At 36.4% G+C, this 20,782-nt stretch overlaps 1 protein-coding gene across 1 annotated transcript in view; it reads left to right on the top strand.

Moving 5' to 3' along the window:
- arr (low-density lipoprotein receptor-related protein 6) overlaps nt 1-20,782 on the top strand; it is a 49,153-nt gene that overhangs the window by 18,407 nt on the left and 9,964 nt on the right. Inside the window, exons 2-12 of the mRNA XM_089241175.1 lie at nt 10,050-10,452; nt 12,636-12,776; nt 12,905-13,164; nt 13,281-13,412; nt 14,514-14,714; nt 16,346-16,792; nt 16,927-17,067; nt 17,985-18,274; nt 18,385-18,611; nt 19,453-19,637; nt 20,154-20,357. Coding sequence (XP_089097301.1) covers nt 10,050-10,452; nt 12,636-12,776; nt 12,905-13,164; nt 13,281-13,412; nt 14,514-14,714; nt 16,346-16,792; nt 16,927-17,067; nt 17,985-18,274; nt 18,385-18,611; nt 19,453-19,637; nt 20,154-20,357 — 2,631 coding nt within the window. The remainder of the gene's footprint in view (nt 1-10,049; nt 10,453-12,635; nt 12,777-12,904; nt 13,165-13,280; nt 13,413-14,513; nt 14,715-16,345; nt 16,793-16,926; nt 17,068-17,984; nt 18,275-18,384; nt 18,612-19,452; nt 19,638-20,153; nt 20,358-20,782) is intronic.

The raw sequence follows: 20,782 nt of genomic DNA, 5'->3' as shown, positions 1-20,782 counted from the left end.
GAAAATTTTCTAAGACATCTTTTAAACATCGAAAAATTTTGAAACCAATTTTTTTAGGCATAGAAGAAATTTTGGAACAACAGATTCTTCAGGTATAGAAAATTTTTGAAAAACGGCAGGCATAATTTTTTATAATTTTAATTTTTTAATAATTTTTTTCGTCAGGCATAAATTTTTTTTTTTAAACAGATTCATCTGGCGTAACAGAACTTTTGTAACATATTATTCAGGTAGGAATACAGGAAATTTTTGAAATTAACTTTCTGGGCGTGGGAGAATTTTCGAAACACAATTCCTTACTGAAGCCTATAGGAAATTTTAGAAATTGAATTTTTAGGCGCGGAAAGATTTTTGAAATAGATTCGTCACAGAGGCATAGCAGAGTTTGTGAAATAGACTCGTCAGGCATGGAAGAATTTTTGTAGCATGTTCTACAAGCACGCCTATAGGAAATTCTTGAAAGTGACTGTTTAGGTATGAAAGAATTTTTGAAACACTGATTTTTGTAAGCATCGAAAATTTTCTGAGACTCTTTTATCACTTCTGAAGATAGAGGGGGAAAGGGGTTGGATGCTTGAAACGTATAAAAAATGCATAGAAACCGTCCTTCATTTTCGTTTCAAAATGATAAGGGTTTTCTTCTTTTAAATTTTGTATTTTTTCCGATTTTTTTTGTCTGCAATCTACACCGTTCCATTTGTTGTTCAGTCAGTTTCTCCCGACGTGAGGCGGGGTACGTACTTGATAAGACACAAATTTCTGTAATAGGTATCTCTATAATAATAATAAAAAAATAGTATTCGAACATTATCAATTCCGTGCACGCAAAGAGTTTTTGTAGGCCTTCTTCGTGTGCATGAGAGGCCGTGGGTTAAATAGCCGCTGCCTTAACTTGACCGTACCAGAGGGAAAGGATGTTGTTGATGATGTGCAGGGAGTCGTGTCTTGAATCCGCTCTTCATTATCTCCACGTCGTTTCTCACGAAATGAGTTTTCAGTGCGTTATTATTATTATTTTTTTCTTCATCTCTCTCTCTGTTAATGTTCATTTTCATCTGGCAATTAATAATGAACCAATGGGATAATGTCATCCGCCTCGTTCAGTCATCATTCATTCCTGTTTAGGGCTGGTAACTAGTGGGAGCGGCTAATATATATATATATATATATATATATATATTGTATTTTATAATAGCCTTGAACCGATCGCGGCTCTCAGAGGGGGAGTAATTTTTTAAAATTTTATCCCGATCCCCCCTCCTTTTCGATAATCACCGGAGAAATCGTGTTTTTCTCAATCCTTGCTTTTACCGTAGTAGTATTTTATTGGAACAGTACATACATCTACACTCACGTTCTCTGTGATGAGAGATAAGCTCTTCTCCTCCCACTAAACTGATTTGTCTGTAACGTCTTTGTAATTGGACGTCGACGCCTGAAAAGTAACTCATTGAAAAATTTTTGAAATACTTTTGAAATTTCAAATATCGGACAGACTACCTCATTGTGCCCGAGTGGCATGGTGGTAAAATGCTCGTCTACCGTCGTGAAGGTTGTTATCAGGGTCCCGGGTTCGAACCCAAGGGAGGATGTCGATAAGATTTTTTCCCTAACGAACTCGAGGCGACCACCGATAGACAGCGCCTTCACTTCCAACCCATCTCACTAATGGCAGTAAATTGCAGTATAGCGATGTGGCCAGAGTTGGTGTTTGGTGAAGTGGTAGACTACCTCATTAGACATCTAAGATATCCTTGAATAACATTGTATTTAACCTATGGGCTGCGACAAAAACTTGGATCGCAAAGGATTTTGAGATGGGTCGTTCAAATCCACTAACACAGCCATGGGGTGTGTGAGCTATGCTTCACATTTCACTGCACAAATTTGATTCACAGGGCTTCCTAAATGGGTCTTACAACTCATAGCTCCATACTTTGTTAACTTATTCACCATGAAAAAATTGTGCCTTCCTTACTTACTTTTGTCTGTAACTAATAAACGGGTAAAAATAAAATTTTATCAGCAAAAATATGGGCTCTAGAAAATATTGAAAACAATTATACATTGCAGTGTTACATGTGACAAACATCAATGTTTGTCAGAAGCCTCGAAGTTTTAACAGTTGTTATTTAGTAAAACTTACAAAGCGTAGCCGTTTTCTCAGGGAATCAGTCAGTCAGTTAGCCGTCCTTGCTTTCTGTGTGATTGTAATCAAAAAGAATATAAACTAGTTTAACTGTTTCTTATTTATATTCTTTTGGTTTACAATCACAGAAAACTAAGGAGGGATACACTTTGCGAGTTTTACTAACATCATTTTACCACACATGAATAGGAACTATTAAAACTTCGGTAACATAAATAAAACAACACAAGCATTAATTAACATAATAAAACTTCTTATAAAATATTAACTAATATCATATATTACTTTTTCATACGCACATTAATCAAAAACCAGTTGCTAATTTGAATGGAAGAATTAAAATAGTTTCCTTTGATAGGTGGGAGTCCCAGTTCATTGATATTTCTCAATCTCAAAAGCAATACAGGGTGATTCATGGGACAAACTTCAAGAGGTGATATAAGACACCTAAACAAGAATTTTTAATCATAGAATGTGCGGTGAAAAGTACAATCGTTAGAGCGTGTTTTTAAAAAACATAACAGCACTATTCACCGAAAATCAAATATAATTTTTCCGACGGATTTGCTTCGATATGTGCTATCAACCATTGCGCAATTGACAAGGACCACATAATTTTAGGGCTCTTCGATGAAGGCTTTGCCCCCCCCCCCGGCCATAGATTAATAGCCCGCTTAGCCTCTCCCCCCCCCCCACACACACACACACCGTAAATATGCTTCGGTTTTCAAGTCACTCATTCCGTCGATCACATGATTTCACACCCTGTAGGTCAGAGTTTTCCAACCTAGAGTTTCATGAGGAACCCCCTGATAGCTATAAGGCTGTTCTGCGGAACCCTTGATGATAATGAGAACTCAAACAAATTTTTGATTATTTAGCTAAAAAAAGTGTGTCACTACTGCCATCTCAACACATCAGAAATCCCAGCATGGCCCCACAAAGGGGTTGGGCTGGCAGGGCTCCCGGAGATGATTCTCTCATCACTTTTGTTTTCACACTATAACTTCATAATAGAGGGGCCCGTGAAGAGTCTAACCTCGGGGGGGGGGGGGGGGTCCGACCCACCAAACATCTCAGGCTACGGGCCCTTCTGCAGGACGCGGTGGTCATGGGTTTCCATGCTGTGCCCGATTGAAGTCAAGGTTGAAACTCACGAGGTTGGAGCACCATGATCCCACAAAGGTAGGAATTCACTATAGAGGAGCCCTTCCCCACCCCCTCCACAAAAGATCTCGACCTGGCTTCAGGATGGGGAGGGTGGGGCACGATGAGCACAGAGATGCTCGCGGGGTATGAAAAATTTTTATTCCTCCATGAAATGCTCCCTATTTGTTTCCTTCCAGATAGGGACACATTCTCTTTAATTTCACCTGCACAGACATGCCGTTTCTCTGCGCACAGAATTACGATACTCATCTATTTATAAAATTGTCCCTTAAAACTTTGGAAAAGAGTGAAAATACCCTTCTCAATTTTTTTTTCGGATAATACCGATTCTCAGTCCTTCTTAGACTCTAAACGTCCATATTTTGTAAACACTATGAAAAAACGGTGCATTTTCGTAGTTACTTTTGTCTATTACCAACAAACGGGTAAAAATAAATTTTGTCAGCCAAAATTTGCCTTCTAGAAAATAAAACCTTAAATTTGAAGGAGTATTTTTACTCCCCAAAAAATTTGGGAGAGTAAAATTCATAATCATGAATGGCACGTCACGGATAAGAAAAAAAAAAAGATGACTGAAGTGATTCTCTCAGAAAATTCTGTCACGAAAGTATATATGTTGTAATACATTTGTAGGACTTTGAACCTAAGAAAATGTTGCGTTGGATATTTGTATCGGTGAGAAATTGGTTTCCAATATTTATGGTGAAGTGAAATCGCATCGAAATCGTTTCAATGGGGGGATGAGAGGCGGTCCCTCCCCAACCAAAATATGCAGTAATGATGTCTTTTCGTGATAAGTTCGGCAAGGATGTCTATATTTTATTGATGCGTAAATTGGAGGGGGAGGTGGGCATACGTGACCCTTCGGGTCTTTTTTTTTTACTTCAATACAGTCCATACCGTACTTACTACATGTGTGAAAGTAATGTAGTAGACTTCGTGTCTCTTCCACATGCTATAAAAGGTTTTGGATTTTTATTTCTTGCTACAAGTGGTGACGGCCGTGATTTGAACAAAAGCCCTAGGGTCTGGACCCTAGAGATGAATTTTTTTTTTTATTACTGTTATTAGTGGGAAGGAAGAAAAAAAGTGTGCCGCGTGCGTACTAGAATTCCCTGCCGTATCTCCTTTTGCCACTTGAGATCAAAAGATCTGCCGACAATTCAGAGCTTGATTGATGCAAGAGGTGGAAAAGAAGAGAGAGCATGTTCACATCAAAAGTGCATTTCGCGAAACATTTTCTTCATTTTTTTCTCCCCTTTTCTTCGTGAAGTGCCATCGGGAAGCTGAAGAACTTGGAATATTGCGCAATAATAACTTCTGTGTAGTTCGCTAGCAAATAATCTAATATTAGGCCGGGCGTCGCCTTTGAAATTCATCAGCTGACTTTTTGTTGATATGATGAAATCGACAACGAGGAGTCTTTTATTTATATTCAGTCACCTGAAATTGATTCATTTATTTCTCCGAACTGATTTTAGTTACCGACTGTGTATTAGAAATCGCTGCAATCATAGAATCCGAACAACTCTTTTGATTCGAGAAAATCAAAGAAAATTAGACCACCACAATAAATAATTTCAATCTACTGCGTATATGTGCTGCATGACCTTCACATCTTGGAGGGGGGGGGGGCCTTAGGTTGGTGCTGGGCTCCATCTATATTTGATTTATAGCGTGGAAAAAAAATCGAAATCGCCCGACTCCCAGGCCTGGAGCCCTGTCTGCCCCTCCCTTTTGGGAACCATGATGTGTGGAATTTGCACAATAAGCCCTACTGGTGTTTTACACAATATACCGCATTCTTCCGCATTAGTAGGCATGGCGAGAACACTCGAATTTTCAGGCATGCCGGAGGTAATTCGAGTCAGATTCCAGAAAATTCTTGAATATCTAGACCCTAATAATTGATTGAAGTGGTTTATTTAAACCCACTCTTTTTTCTCTGCATTTTAGATCATTTCTGTTTTACGAACTGCTTTTAGGTAGTTCTAGACTTAGCTACCACAAATCTTGATTTATTAAAAATGTCGAACACTAAGCGTGTTCGTACTCGTTGATTTCATGAATTAAATGCGTAGAACTGCGAAGCATTTTTGCAGTCCTTGATCATGCGAATGAGATTGGAATGAGCAGAGTAAAAAAATTGGAGAATTGCATTGCGAAATTTGATATAAGTCAAAAGCAACAGCATATTTCTTCAATCTTTTGAACATGCAGAAAAATGCAGTAGCTATCTGTATTTCGTATTAGGTTGCGCTAATTAAGTTGGAGCAATATTTAAGGCTTGACAAATCCCAGGTCGCCATGTCGACTAAAGAATTGGGATTGACGCCTAAAATCTTTCGTCTGTGGTTACTCAATTGGAGTCTCAGGACAACACAAAATTTTTGCAATTAATATAAGCGTATCTATCAACATGGAATGGGCAGGGCCGCAACTAGATAATTTGTCACCCGGGGCAAACCGGCATTTTGTCGCTCCTTGCCATGTAGAAGAAGCAGTTAAGGAGGGAATTCGGCGCCCCTTCTGGTCTAGCGCCCGGGGCACCAGACCCGCCGGCTCCCCCCTAGTTGCGGCCCTGGGAATGGGGGGTGCTATGTCCTGGAAAAGTTGGAGAAACATTATGTTTTCCGACCTGTTTTTCTCGTAAAAAAAGAATGTTTGGCTGTTAAAAAAGTTTTCTGGTGCCTAGATGTATTTGCGATTCATCAAGCCAGCCCTGCAATAAGTAAATGCTCATATTTTATTATAGGTATGATTCCCCTGTAATACACGTTTGCTTCAAGGGGGAACGTTTTTTTATTACTCTTATTCGCTATCTATTCAGTTCTTAATATATGAATTATTGTCGGTCTTTTTTTGAATGTATCGTACAAGGCAAGACTCCGAGGAACTTCTAGGAGAACGCTGTGGTTCCTACACATTTCTAGGAGAACATCCAGCTTAGTACGCATTTCTAGGGATACTCAATCTTCCTTTGCATCTCCCAGGGGTGTGATTGAATCATGTGAGGTTGGGAAACCCACTGATTCAAATAATACTTTTGAATGCAGAGAAAGAAAACAGTGCTAATAACTGCTTATTGCCTATAACGTGCTTATTATGTCTTAACAGACTGCTTATATGTAGGCCTACATGCTCCCATCCTCAGAAAGAGCCGAATTCATGCTACGTTTTAATTTATTCACACGATAAGATAAACGTTGAAATGATAGATAGAGAGAGAGAGAGAAAGAAATAATTTTAATACTTTTCCCTCTCTCCTAAACTATGTTTATCTGATTGTCTATCGCCACCAATATGCTGGAAAAGGATCGCTTGTGTGAGTATTACTGATTATCATCATCTTACATGTAGAAAATCCAGTTCATTGCGTAGGAAGAAGTTGATCTCATGCATCGCGTATATTGTGATCTTGTAAAAAAATTTCACGCAGGCATATTCGGAACTCATACTGCCTAATGGGTTAGAGAGTTGCTTTTTTTTTTTAGCTATTTATCTATATTTCCCCCCCCCCCCTTCAAACTCAAGTTTTATCTGAAGGCTATGAATCTCGAGACCTCTGTTTTATTTTCTTCTCGTAACCCCGCGGGCATTGATGTCGGCTCCTTTTTATGTTTAAAATTGACTGGATGCTAAGGGAAGAAAACCCTCATCATGGGCATTTTTCCTCTTGGAAAAGAAACAATAATAAAAAAAAATATGATGCCTTTCCTTCCAACCTTTTCGTTATTTCGTGGCTTATGGAATAAAATGTGGAATTTATGTTTCTTAAGAGTTTTATCTTTCAAAGCGAATACTACGAATACGACATTTTCTCGGGTTTTATTGCGCACGTAAGAAAGGCTTTTGAAGTTGATAGTTATGGCTGTCAATAAATTCAATGAGTTGTTTTTCCTAGCATTTCTCTTTCACGTATACATCCAGCGCCGGACTTGGTCATTCATCGACAAGGTGCGAGAACACTTTTGCGACTCTCTTTAATTACTATTACGAGAGATTACTACACTGGTGAAATAAATTAAGAGAATTTGCATATTTTATCGAATTTCATGAAAAGAACTGAACTGAATGTAAAACCACTGCTTCTAGACAAAAATGCAAATCTTGTACGTCAAATACGTAAGCGTACACGCGTGTGTAGGCGAAGCCAGTAGAGAAACAGGCTTTATAAGCGCGCGTAAGTTAAGGCGCATTTCGTTCGCTAGCACACCTCGGCGAATTTCTTGATGTTATTTTGCAGCAATCGGTTAATTTCAAATTGTAACAATAAAAATGAGTAACCACCAACGTTTAGATGATGGAATGAGGTGGCGAATTGTGGGGAGGCTAGAAGCAGGCCAATCTCAAGTCCAGATTTGTAGAGAGTTCAATTTAACGCCCAGCGTCGTGTGTAACTTATGGAAACAGTTCCAGGATACCGGATCCATCGAGAGAAAGCCTGGGCAAAGTCGTCCAAGAGCCACGACGGCCAGAGAAGATCGCCATTTGTCGATTATAGCGAGGCGTAACAGGAGTGATACAGCTTCTCAGCTCTCTCGTGACTTGTATGCAGCCACTGGAACCCGTGTATCAAGGGTGACTGTTTCCAAAAGACTTCATGAGAGAGGGTTGTTTGCAAGAAGACCTGCTGTTTGCGTCCCGCTCACTTCTACGGACAGGAGAATCCGTTTATCATGGTGCAGAGAGCATAGAGATTGGAGTATGGATCAATGGGCGACCATTCTCTTCACTGATGAGTCCCGGTTCAGCCTAAGCACCGATTCTCGCCGTACGTTCATTTGGAGAGAACCAGGGACCCGCTACCTACCCTCCAATGTCCGCGAAATCGACCATTATGGCGGAGGAGGTTTAATGGTCTGGGCAGGCATCATGTTGGATGGCCGCACACCTCCCCATGTCTTTGAAAGAGGCACTGTGACTGGTGAGAGGTATAGGGATGAGGTCTTGGAGCCCTATGTTCTTCTTTTCAGGGGTGCAGTTGGCCCTGAGTTCATTTTAATGGACGATAACGCGAGGCCACATAGAGCTCTTCTGCTCGACGATTTTCTAGAGAGTGAGGATATTCGCCGGATGGATTGGCCAGCCAGATCTCCAGACCTTAAGCCTATAGAGCATGTCTGGGACACTCTGGGGAGGGCAATTGCAACTCGCAACCCCCCTCCGGGAACCATCCAGGGAATGAAAACAGCGTTGCTGAACGAGTGGGACCAATTGCCACAGGAAATGATAAACTGCCTTATTTCAAGTATGAAATAACGCTGCGAGACCTGTATATCTGTAAGAGGGGACGATACCCCCTATTAACCCATCTATTAACCCATTTTTTTGTTTATTCTGCAACCGCTGTTTCATACCTTCCGACTCCAACGAGTGTTACACACGATCATGTGTGTGTATTACAATTATTGAATGGTTATTTGTTTTGTATTGTATCAATGTATGTACATATCAAATTTCATTAAAATCGGTACAGTAGTTCCAGAAATAATCGACCAAGTCTGCAAGTTCTCTTAATTTCTTACACCAGTGTATTACCAGATAAAGACCCACCAGAGATTAACTCAGTTTTGCACCACATACATCCACTGGCAGAGTCGCCACCATGAAGAAAACTTAAAAGTCTCTTATTTTAGCAATGACAGGCCCAGATACTTTGTAAAGTTGATTTCTCAATATGGAACACTTTTCCCCATACCCTATTACTTCGCACCTGCTGAAAATCTGATGAAAGCCTACTTAATTGAAAAAAAAGATATGGCACATTACAGGTGGTTTAATGATTTCTACCATGTCGCAAAATAAGTTAAAAAAGAATTCAGTAAAAAAATATAATTTTTTTTTCATGGATAAAGTCGAACTTTGATTAAATGAATCGAATTTGATCAACATTTTAATTTTCTAAAGCAAGGAAAATCATTTTTTTTGGGACAAGATGAACAGAAATACACTCTCAGGGATCTTTTTTTTACAGCAGGGTTCAACTAAACTTTGACTTCTTATCCGGACTCCCTTGCAGCTCATACTACTACTACTGCTTAACGGAACATGCAACTTTTACACATTCCTCTACAGAATTTCTTATAAATTAGTACATGTTAGAATACATGTTCTGAGTGTATATGTAGCCCTAACATGTTTATGTTGTAGAGAATTGTTCTTTTTTGTGTTGTTCTTGGTGTTGCCATCTACCTTACATATTTCAAAGTAAGGAAGGTGAATGCACAGATTTTTCATGTTATGCCAGTATCATGTATGTCTGGCTGCTCGAGACTTCTTAAATGAGAGACTGACTTACATTCACGCCTCGAAGTTGGAGAACTGCACAAAATCAACTTTAGCTGACCATCACTGTGGGTCAAAAGGGTTCGAATCTTGATCCTCATGATGAGAATCCAGTACGATGCTCACACTACCTCACAGCGGTGCACAACTTATACTAGGAATCACTATGTTTGCCAGTTCGTTTGTGCTTGTAAATGTATACAATGTCAACAGTAGTAGATGGCAGAAACGATTAGATGAAAAAGAGCATCTTGAATATGAAAACACATTTAAGGAAAAGAAAAACAAACTGAAAAAGAAGATTTGGATGTTTCTAATGTGCACATGTCTGAAATTTGTTTGGCGGTTATGTTTGAAAGTATTTAATTGCTATTTTGACTCATTGTAGTAGACAAGTCTGACACTTGAATTTTTTTCAACGATTAATTTTCTGTTATTGCAGGTTCACCTTATCTGTTGCTAGCAAACAGGAAGGACATTAGGCTCGTGGATGCTGAGGCAAGGCGCAAGAACTCCTCAGTGGTGGTAATGGCTCATCTGGCCGATGCTGCTGCTCTGGATTTCTACTATAACAAGGAGATGCTGTTTTGGGCTGATGTTGGCCTAGAAGAGATAAGGAGTGCCTACCTTCATGATCCAAACTCCAATAAGAGCATCATCACAACTGGTCTCATCACACCCGATGGCATTGCTTGCGATTGGGTGGCAAAAAAGTTGTACTGGATAGATTCTGAAACTAATCGAATTGAAGTCAGCAACTTTGATGGCAGCTATCGCAAAGTATTATTTTGGAAAGACCTCGATTTACCACGAGCATTGGCATTAGTACCGATTGATGGACATGGGTAAGGGTGATGTTTTTCCTTGATTGGTTTGAAAATTATACGGGGTGTCCGTATCAAATGTCCCAATTTTTAGCCATTTCTTAAGTTTAATAAGAAGTTGGAAAGGATGAGAAAAGTATGTAAATCAAAAGCAATGCTCAAAAATGTTTTTTAAAAAAAATTAGTGTACTTCCACATGTGCTCCTTTTGTTGTCTGGATGAAAAATGACCCAATGACCATATCATGTGAAAGTGCACACCACATTGATTTTGAGATTGTTTCTTTCCACTTCAAAAATTGCATGATAATTTTTTGAACTCTGAATTCAGCAATCGGCAATTGTGCTTATTGACCCTTTGGACGTATGGAATGTTGCCTCATCTGAAAAAATAGTCCTTGGGTACAAAATCAGGTTCACTGTCGATGATGGCTAACATATCCACAGAACAATTTGCACCTTCTGTTAAGGCAGGGATCTTCAACCTTTAAGGCATCGTGAAACTTCCATGGGCCATCAACTCATGTAATTTAGTGACATTTTAATAGAAGGGGCCAATAGGGCCCAGAGTTAAACAGGGACAAAACTAATTGAAGATTGTTATTTATTCTGAAATTACAGTCAAAACTCTATTTCTCAAAAAACTTTATATCTCGAAAAATGAAAAAATTAGTGCATTTCTGTACTAAATCAATGAATTTTCACCTCTGTCTCGAAGTAATTTCCAAGAAACTATATCTTGAAGACCAAGCTCAATGTTAGTAAAAGGAAAGCATGAAATTAATTTTCTTTTGCACAAAAAATTCCTTTTCTGGCTTTTCTCTGGAGGTCAAAGAAACTGATAGAAAAGGATTATCCATATTACACTCCATTGTATTGATGGATCTTGTCGATCATAGGCAGATACTGTGATTGATGGGGGGGGGGGGGGATGGATGCCATGTGTGGATGGCTTGTTCAGCGTGGCAGAAAGTCGGCCAGCAGATAATTCAAAGTTGCTTCAAGGAAGCTACAGGTTTCAAACCAATGATCTCAGTGATGAAGGAATCTGATCTGGCAAACCACTTAAACTTCAACGAATCTCAGAATAATGTTGAACATGGAATTTCAGAACATTTCAACTAAAACGTATTGTAGTGTATTTGCATGTATCTCTATCTCAAATTTTTTTTTGCTCCCATCAGTTTCCAGATAGAGAGGTTTGACTATTTCTCTTGTTAATTATTAGTTTTGATAAGTTCCGAAATAAATTTTTTCACTACTTCCGAAAAAGTTTTTGATTAATTACTGATTAAATTAATTGATTCTGAGATTAATTTTAATCTGAAATCAATGACTCTTTAATTATTTATTGCTGTAATTGTGAAATTATTTTCTTCTCAATATATCTTGAAATCATTTCTTTCAATAATTATGCGATAATTTTTTATTGATTGTGAAATAATTTCTATTAGAAATGACAAAATTATATCTCTCATTGATTTATAACTTATTTTTTTTCACTAATTATGAAATTATTTGTTTCAAAAATTTATTTCTTTCATCAATTTTGGAATTACAATCTATGCTCATTATAACGATCCCACGTTATAGTGACCATTCCATTACAACGACTGGTAGGATAAGTCCCAAATGTTTTTATAGAGCGACTATCACATATATATTTTACTTATGATATAAAGACTCTCCTAATATAACGCCCATTTTCAACTGGACAAATGAGGTCTTTATATCGAGCGCCGACCGTATTTCTTTCATCAGTTCCAAAGTTATTTCTTTCATTAACTCTGAGTTTTCTTGAATTTGTTCTAAAGTTAATAGTTTTTCAATAGTTTCAATAATTTTCTGAAAATGATTGACGGCCCGTGACAAAAAGCTCCAAGGGCCAAATGTGGCCCACAGGCCATGCGTTAAAGACTCCTGCCTTAGGGTTATTGTTTGCTCATAACAATGGCAGCATGCGTAATGACTCTTTCAGAAAATTTGTCATAAAACTCGCAGAGTGAGTAGCCAAATTTTTCTGACATCCTCATCCTACTTGACATTACTGATTTTTGATCATTGTTTGAAATTTGATGACATTTGATCTAGGACATTTGATCCAGACACCTTGTATTATGAGTTTTTAATTTCTGTTATGTGAAAAGGCCATTAAAATTTTCCTTCATAACCATTGATTATGATATTACTTTGTTTTCTCATTAGTTTTATGTTATGGGCTGATTGGGGTGAGGCTCCCAAAATTGAAAAAGCTAGTATGGACGGAAAAGAAGGGAGCAGAAAAGTCATCATCAACAAAGATATTGTCTGGCCCAATGGCATAGCTGTCGAATATGAAACCAAAAGGTGAGTGTAGTGTTTAAATCTTTAAAACACTGTATTTTTTTCTTTTTATTTCAGTTTGAAACACATAATTTCTGAGAAGTTTTGGGTCAATATTTTTTTCTAAATTTATCAACATTTTCATCTTTCAGAATTTATTGGGCAGATGCGAAGCTCCGTGTCATCAGCAGTATGGATTTTGAAGGGAATGACCGGAAGGTTGTTGCTAATGGGAACCTGCCTCATCCATTTGCTATAACTCTTCATAATGAGATGCTGTATTGGACAGATTGGCAAACCCGCGCAGTTCATTCGTGCAATAAGGATAGGGGATGCATCAAGAGAACAACATTTGGTGGTTTTCTATCTCCTATGGGAATCCACGTTTATCATCGAGATAGGCAACCCCCAGGTTAGCTTTTATAATTATCTTATCATGCATATTGAATGACTTCTACATTTCTTTTTCCTTACTTGTTTAATGGTTCCAATTGTTTAAATATTTTTTAAAATATATTTATTGCATAGGAGAAACCATTTGTGCTGTAGAAAATGGTGGGTGCTCGCATCTATGCTTATTGTCCATGTATGAACCATTTTATTCATGTGCTTGTCCAACTGGAATTCGTATGAAAGATGATGGCAAGAATTGTGAATCGGGTAAGATTTTTATTTGTGGAATTAATACTCTTAATAGAGCCTGGAAGTTTAGGCATTAAAAATGGCCAAAACAGGCATGTAAAAAAGCACTAAAAATGCCTAAAATAGGCACTAAAAAAACATTTATAATTTTTAGAAGGAAGAAAAAATAGCTACAAATAACTAGAAACGAATGTATTAAGGGTCCCCAAAAACTCAGAAAAATTGGTTGCACTTAATCCATGTGTTGTTTTAATTATAGTTTATAATAACTTCATTATTATCCAAGCTAAATTTATCTCAAGCCCAGAATTAAATGTTATTAGACCCTGAGGATTAGGCTCATTCCTAGACTAGTATTACCAGATGTGGAGCCGGTAGAGAAAATGATCTGTGGGGCTCCTCCGAATTGCGAATAATTCTTGTTCATTTGTTGTATTATTTGGAATAATCATTATCATTTCTATAGTTGAAACATGGCTATCGTGTTTTATTTTTGTAAAAAAATATTCTTTAAATTACCACGTATGCAGGACTCCTTCAAGTGCAGGTCCCTGTGTGACCACATCTGCCACACACCACTGAGGGCAACTCTGGTCAATTTAATCCAATACTAAACATGTATGTTTGACAAATAGCCATGGTTGTTTGCAGTGCATTTATGGTGCGAAAAAAAAAAATATCAAAACGACATGTGCCTCAGAGTACTGTCTACTCTTACCCCAGCTTTGTGTGAGCCATGATGTCAATTCATGACCTCTTGGGACAATCATAGGTCAGCTATACACATAAAATGCAGTCCAATGCCTGAGCGAGACATATTATGTGAAGCATGTGAAGAAACTAAATATTCAAGTTTTACAGATTATGGCCTCTGGAATTCACTAATAAACTTGAAACTATATTAAAATATGCACATTTATGGCATGCAAATGTTAAAAACGGCAGTTTTACCAAAAAAGTTTGAAAAAGGGCATTTATGGCATTTTGCCTGAACGTTTGGGCTCTAATTATTAATTTATTTTATTGAATTCTCTTAATATTGATATCAATACATGAAAAATCAAAAGACATTGGTCATTCAATCATTTGATGACAGTATATTTGTCATTTTGATTGTAGGAGCTAAAGAACTGTTACTGTTGGTGAGGCGGTCAGATATTCGTACGATATCCTTAGACACTCCAGATTACACTGATGTTGTTTTGGAACTTGGTGGTATCAAGCATGCTATAGCAGTGGATTACGATCCAGTAGAAAACTATATTTATTGGACTGATGATGAAGCCCATGCAATACGAAGAGCTTTCTTGAATGGCACAGGTTTGTACTTATGTCAACAACTCTATTTTATATTGTTATTTGGTTTCTTCGAAATTTGAAACATTATTCACTTATTGCACATAAATTATGAGCACATTTCCATGTTGCTTTTTTTTAAATCTGAAGATATCTCTAGTGAAATTTGTATCACAAGAGTCTGATTGAATCTGATGCAGTCAATGCTTGTTGCTCGTTTCTGTGAATCTAATGAACTTAGATATGTAGTTTGCAAATAGAAAGACATGTAGAAATATATCATATTATTTGGGACCAGAGGACTTGTTCATAAAACTGTCAGTTTATAAAATTAAGCAGCGAGTGTATAAATATATCACATAGATCTTTATGTGCAGTTATCAGTCACTTATGCATCTGTGCAACAGAACAAGGAAAAAACATATGTGTGATAGGCGTATGAGGGAAAAATGCACTTAAATACATAACATGGAAATGGATATATGCAAGTACTTAAGTGAAATGCAGGCATTGACTTTATTTTTTAAAATGTAGGAAAATATAGTATTTCTTCATCAAATTTTTAGATGAACATGCATAACATCCTATGATTATAATAGTTTTAAGTGCTTTCAAACCTTTTGCAAATTGTGTAGAAGTTTTTTCTAAATTATATTCTGCATAGATCTCTTCATTGGTGCAATCGGGCATTACCCTCCAATATTTTGTAGTTCTCGTAAACAACTTATCATCAAACTTTTATTTGTTCATATTCAATGAAATTTATGATTGGTTTCATTTACCCATTTTGGAGCAATACAATGCTAATACAGGCTAGAATAACTAGACGAACTCGAAATGCGGTCTCTAGTGGAAACGAAAACGTGCCACCTTTGTAAATAACTTACCATTGGTTGCAAATTCTTATCCCTATATATTGCCAATCTCTCATCACATCAATTCAATTAACCCCTTCAGTTGAAATCCTAGCACCCGTGGAGCAATAGGCCTATGTTTTATTGATAACTATTGATATATAAGTTTCATTGGACAGAGTGACGATAGATACCAGAATCCTACCCTGAGGTGTGTGGAATGCAAAAGAACCTGCAAAGGGAATCCCATTCTGATTGATATCCAGTCAGTCATAAGCATTCATGTAGTCTTACAAATTCATTCATTTTACAATGCTTAGATCCTTGAAAGCTTCATATTTTAGCAATGACAAGTCCAAAAATAATGTGAAGTACACTTCTCAATCAAACATGCTTTCCATTCACCCCCTCCACCCAACTTGGATGTCAGATAGATTAGCTATGGGCAGAGCCATGTTTTGCTCACAATTTGACAACTGGTGAAAAGCGACTTAAAAATATTATTATTTTTTTTCTTTTTGTGTAAATCGAATTAGTAGAGAAATATAAACATAGTATACTTATTTTCCTTGGAGTTCAGGTGGGAGGAAGGCACTTGCACCTGCTCAAAATTCCTTTTTTTTCTTGGAAAAAAAAATATAATTTTTAATACATTCTAATACAGATAAAAAAAATAATTATACTGGTTAAAGAGAATATACATAAACTTTTTTATCCAAACATTTAATGTGAAAAATTACTCAAACTTAAGATTCAAAATTTAAAAAAGAAAATTTTATTCCTTATTTTTTTTAAAACTAGGAGAAGAAGACTTGATTGTTACTGAAGTGCACCATCCAGATGGTATAGCTGTGGATTGGATAGCGAGAAATATCTATTGGACTGACACAGGAACTGACAGAATTGAGGTTTCTAGATTGAATGGTTCTTCAAGAAAAATTCTAATCAATGAAAACCTAGATGAACCTAGAGCTATTGTGTTGGATCCAGAATATGGTTTCATGTATTGGACAGACTGGGGAGTGTCTCCAAAGATCGAGAGAGCTGCATTGGATGGTTCGATGAGATCTGTGATAGTTAATAGCTCTCTGGGATGGCCAAATGGCATTGCTATAGATTATGAAACAAGAAAACTTTATTGGGGAGACGCTAAAACGGATAAGATAGAGATGTCAAACCTTGATGGAAGTGATCGGAGAGAAGTAGTATCGGGTCAACTCCCACATATTTTTGGTTTCAGCTTATTAGGTAACTGGAATACTAACTTTGTTAAAAAACTTACACATGTGTTTACCTTGATTTGCATTTCTATGCTTTCTAAATTTATTGATGTTATTGACATAAATGTAACTTATAAAAGTAAACGTCTTCTATTTTCAAAGGCCCTCATGTATACTGGACAGATTGGCAGCGACGATCAATAGAAAGAGTTGATAAAGTTACTGGAGTGAAACGAGAAATTATTGTTGATCAACTTCCTGATCTGATGGGTTTGAAAGCTGTTAAAGTCAATTATGTTCAAGGTATGAATTTCTCTATTCCGTTTCATTAGACTGAAGTGCTTTTGTCTTGTACAATATATTTAGCGGAGGTATAGGACACACCTTATGTTACACGTTTAGGTATATTTTAATTTAACTTACTTTAATAACTTTATGGGCATCTTTTTTTCAGCTACCTTGTTAGTCATTTTGCCTCTTTTGGCCTTTGTGCCTCTTGTGGTGCACTCTAGTTAAAATGGTTCTGCCAGTGTTGCCATTTTCCTCACCGCTAATGGCTTGAGTTCCAACAGTAAGACATTTATGGCAACAACCAACATTCAGTTGTGTAAATTTTCATGTACCTTAATTATCTATGTACAATCTGCAGATACCAACTTCATTCACCAATAATGAAATTTTAAGAAATAGAAATGGTCATTCGTCAAGTTTTTTTTTTTTCAGGAAAAAAATGTCTGCTTTTGTATTCACATCTACTAAGATTGTATCGACAACTTGTACGTGAAATATTTAAAGGATAATTTTTTACAAATTAATTTTGAAATATATTTTTATTCTATTTGTAACCTCTGGGGAAAAAATGCCGCAAATAATAATGCACAGCAGTATATAATCTGTATCAGGAAATTCATATACTTTTTCAATGTACAGTGGAACCTCACTAGAACGATACTCAATATAATGATAAATCCCTCTACAACAATACGATTTTTTCCTCACATTTGTATTGATTGCTTATTCTATTCTTGTTTGTCATTTTTCAAAGATCATTTTCTGCTACTGCTTGTTTTTAAAATGAGTATACAAATAAACTGGTTATTCATGAGACTTTCTAAAATGCATACATTATTTGTTGATTCTACTTCTGATAATAATTTTTAAACAAAATGTTGTTATATAAAGCATAATGTATATTGATTTGGCTGTTTCAATTTTTTCAGGTTCTAATCTTTGTGCAGTCAACAATGGAAACTGTTCGCACTTATGTTTGAACAGACCTGGAAATGACTATATTTGCTCATGTCCTGTTGGGATGGAGCTCAGTACAGATAACATGACTTGTGTGGTTCCAGAAGCATTCTTGTTGTTTTCTCGAAAGGATAACATCAGAAGAATTTCTTTGGAATCATTTCGAGATGACATTATTCCGGTTTCAGGTGTTCAAGAGGCAAATGCTTTAGATTATGATTTAAATGACTTTCGAATATATTGGACAGATACTAGCTTGAAGGTGAGAAGACACCTTAATTGAAGCATATATATGTGTGGAAATAGTAAAATAATAGTGTTTGTATATTATAAAAATCAACCAATTATGTTCATTGATTTCTTATTTCCCAGACAATCAATAGAGCTTTTATGAATGGCAGCAGTGTTGAACCTGTGATTCAATTTGGGTTGAGCTATCCTGAGGGCATGGCAGTTGACTGGGTTGCTAAAAATCTCTACTGGACTGACATGGGATCTAACAGGATTGAGGTTTCTCGATTAGATGGATCCTCAAGAAAAGTATTGCTCTGGAAGCACTTAGATGATCCTAGGTCCCTAGCATTAGATCCAAGTGAAGGGTAAGTTTATTGAACATATATCTTGAAAATTTATTTATGCTAATAATGATGTATAAAATAAGTTTTTTTATTGGTGTGGTTATGCTATGAATTACTGTTGTATGTAAAATAGTCTTGTAATTTTTTTCTTTTTAATGGAAGTTCCACTTGTTTGACCCTTTAACTACAAATTTTTATTATATTTTTTACCTCATTTACTATGGAAATGAACAAAATAGGTCACAAATGTAGTTTTGGAATTTTTTCCACCGATAAAAAAAAGCAAGGACAGAGCTGTGGAAAAGCTGGTAAGCTAGCTAGGACACATATGTCCCAGTCATAGTCAGTGATGAGACACATATGTCCCACTCATAGCAAAAAACTTACTGCATTTACACACTAGGTATATACATATATTTTTGGAAAATTCTATTATATGAAAGATATTCAAGTTGTAGGATACAGGGTAAATAGTATTTCTTTCATAAGCCAACATTGCACATTGGACAACTCTTGTTCTCTTTCCTTCTTTACTTTTCAATTAGTGGGAGTAGATCCCAACATTCGAAAGATTAATAAAACAAATAGACTTTCGTGACCATCATGTAATGCAAAATTTATCATTTTATGCTGATGTGACCGAAAGTTTTCACTCTTTGTTCACACTGGTGGTTAACATACTCATTTAACAGGTCTGGGATTTTGATTCCAGTGAGGATATATAAAAACTGTTTTAAACTGTATGACACATTCTAATTATTCCTAGTGTAGTAAAATGACTGTGAGACAATAGAAATGGGCAATTGAATATTTTATTCCATATTCAATATGATGGAATGCTATTTTTTTTCTTTATTCAAAGTTACATCTACTGGTCAGATTGGGGAACACGTTCCAGAATCGAACGGGCAGCTATGGATGGATCATATCGTAAAGTTTTGATCAACAAACTTGGCCGACCAAACAGCTTGTCTATTGATTATGCAGAAAAAAGACTGTATTGGATTGATATGAATGCTCTGAAAATAGAATCGTCAGATTTTTCAGGTAAGATTTCATTTATTCATTAGAAACCTTATGAAATAAAACTGCTCGATAACAGACACCCAAGAGACTTAAAATGTTTTAATAGGGAGTGCCCATTAACCCTTTAAGCAGTGCAGCATAAATCAGTAAACCCCCCCTTTAAAATGTCATATCTTTTTTTAATGAAGTAAGCTTTCTTCCGATTTTCAGCAGGTGTAATCTAAATGGTATAGGGAAAAGTGTTCCATTAAGAAATCACCTATACAAAATGTCTGGGATCGTCAAGTAAGCGAGATTTTTAAGTAAGCGAGATATCTTGTCACTGCTGTTTCAAAGATTAATGGATAGTGAAATAAATTGTAGCCTTATTGCAAGAGATCCATAAAAGTGTTGTTAATGAGAAGTTCGCGACAACTGGGAGTGCTCATGAAGAGATTTTCCCCTGTAATTAAAATGATGTCAGATTATTATGAAAAATTTAAAAGTTTATTTTTAAGGTGCAAAGTACATACTTATAACATCTTTCATTTATTCCAGGTAATAACCGAATCCAAATAATCACCAAAAATCTTTATGACCCATATGGGTTGACTCAATATGAAGATTATATCTATTGGACTGATTGGAAAACACACAGTGTTGAAAGAGCGAACAAAACGAGTGGTGAAAACAGAGCATTAATAAAGAAAAACTTAGATCATGTTATGGATATTCTTGTTTTTCACACATCACGACAATCAGGTAGATTTCAATGAATTTGTTTTACCTTATAACTTTGTATTTGATTTTCTAACTGATGTAGTGACGTATTTTTGTATATTCAACAATCTTTTTATAGTTGTAATTATATTTTTTATTACTTCGTTACTGCAGTGAAATCTTGCTATAATGGTACTCTGCAGACCAGGGAAAAATAGTTGCAGAAAGATTATCGATATATCAAGAGGCATTATCATAGGCATGCATCAATAATAATAAACTTCATGTCAGGTTCACAACATGCACATACGCATTCCAACATGTACTAATTCATTAGAAATTCTACAGGGGAATGTGGACGAGATACATGTGTGGTTTAGTAGTTGTAGTTATATTGACACTGATGAATTCATTGCAGTGAAACTCTCTCGAGAATGGATACCATGGGACCGAAATTTTTGTTTGCT

The sequence above is a fragment of the Pholcus phalangioides genome, unplaced genomic scaffold (genome assembly GCF_987345545.1).
Source record: "Pholcus phalangioides strain wild (caught in Gottingen) unplaced genomic scaffold, Ppha-v1.0 ptg000013l_1, whole genome shotgun sequence".
NCBI classification, from domain to species: Eukaryota; Metazoa; Arthropoda; class Arachnida; order Araneae; family Pholcidae; genus Pholcus; species Pholcus phalangioides.
Note: the sequence above shows the minus strand (reverse complement) of the source record. Positions and strands in the feature narration are given on the sequence as shown.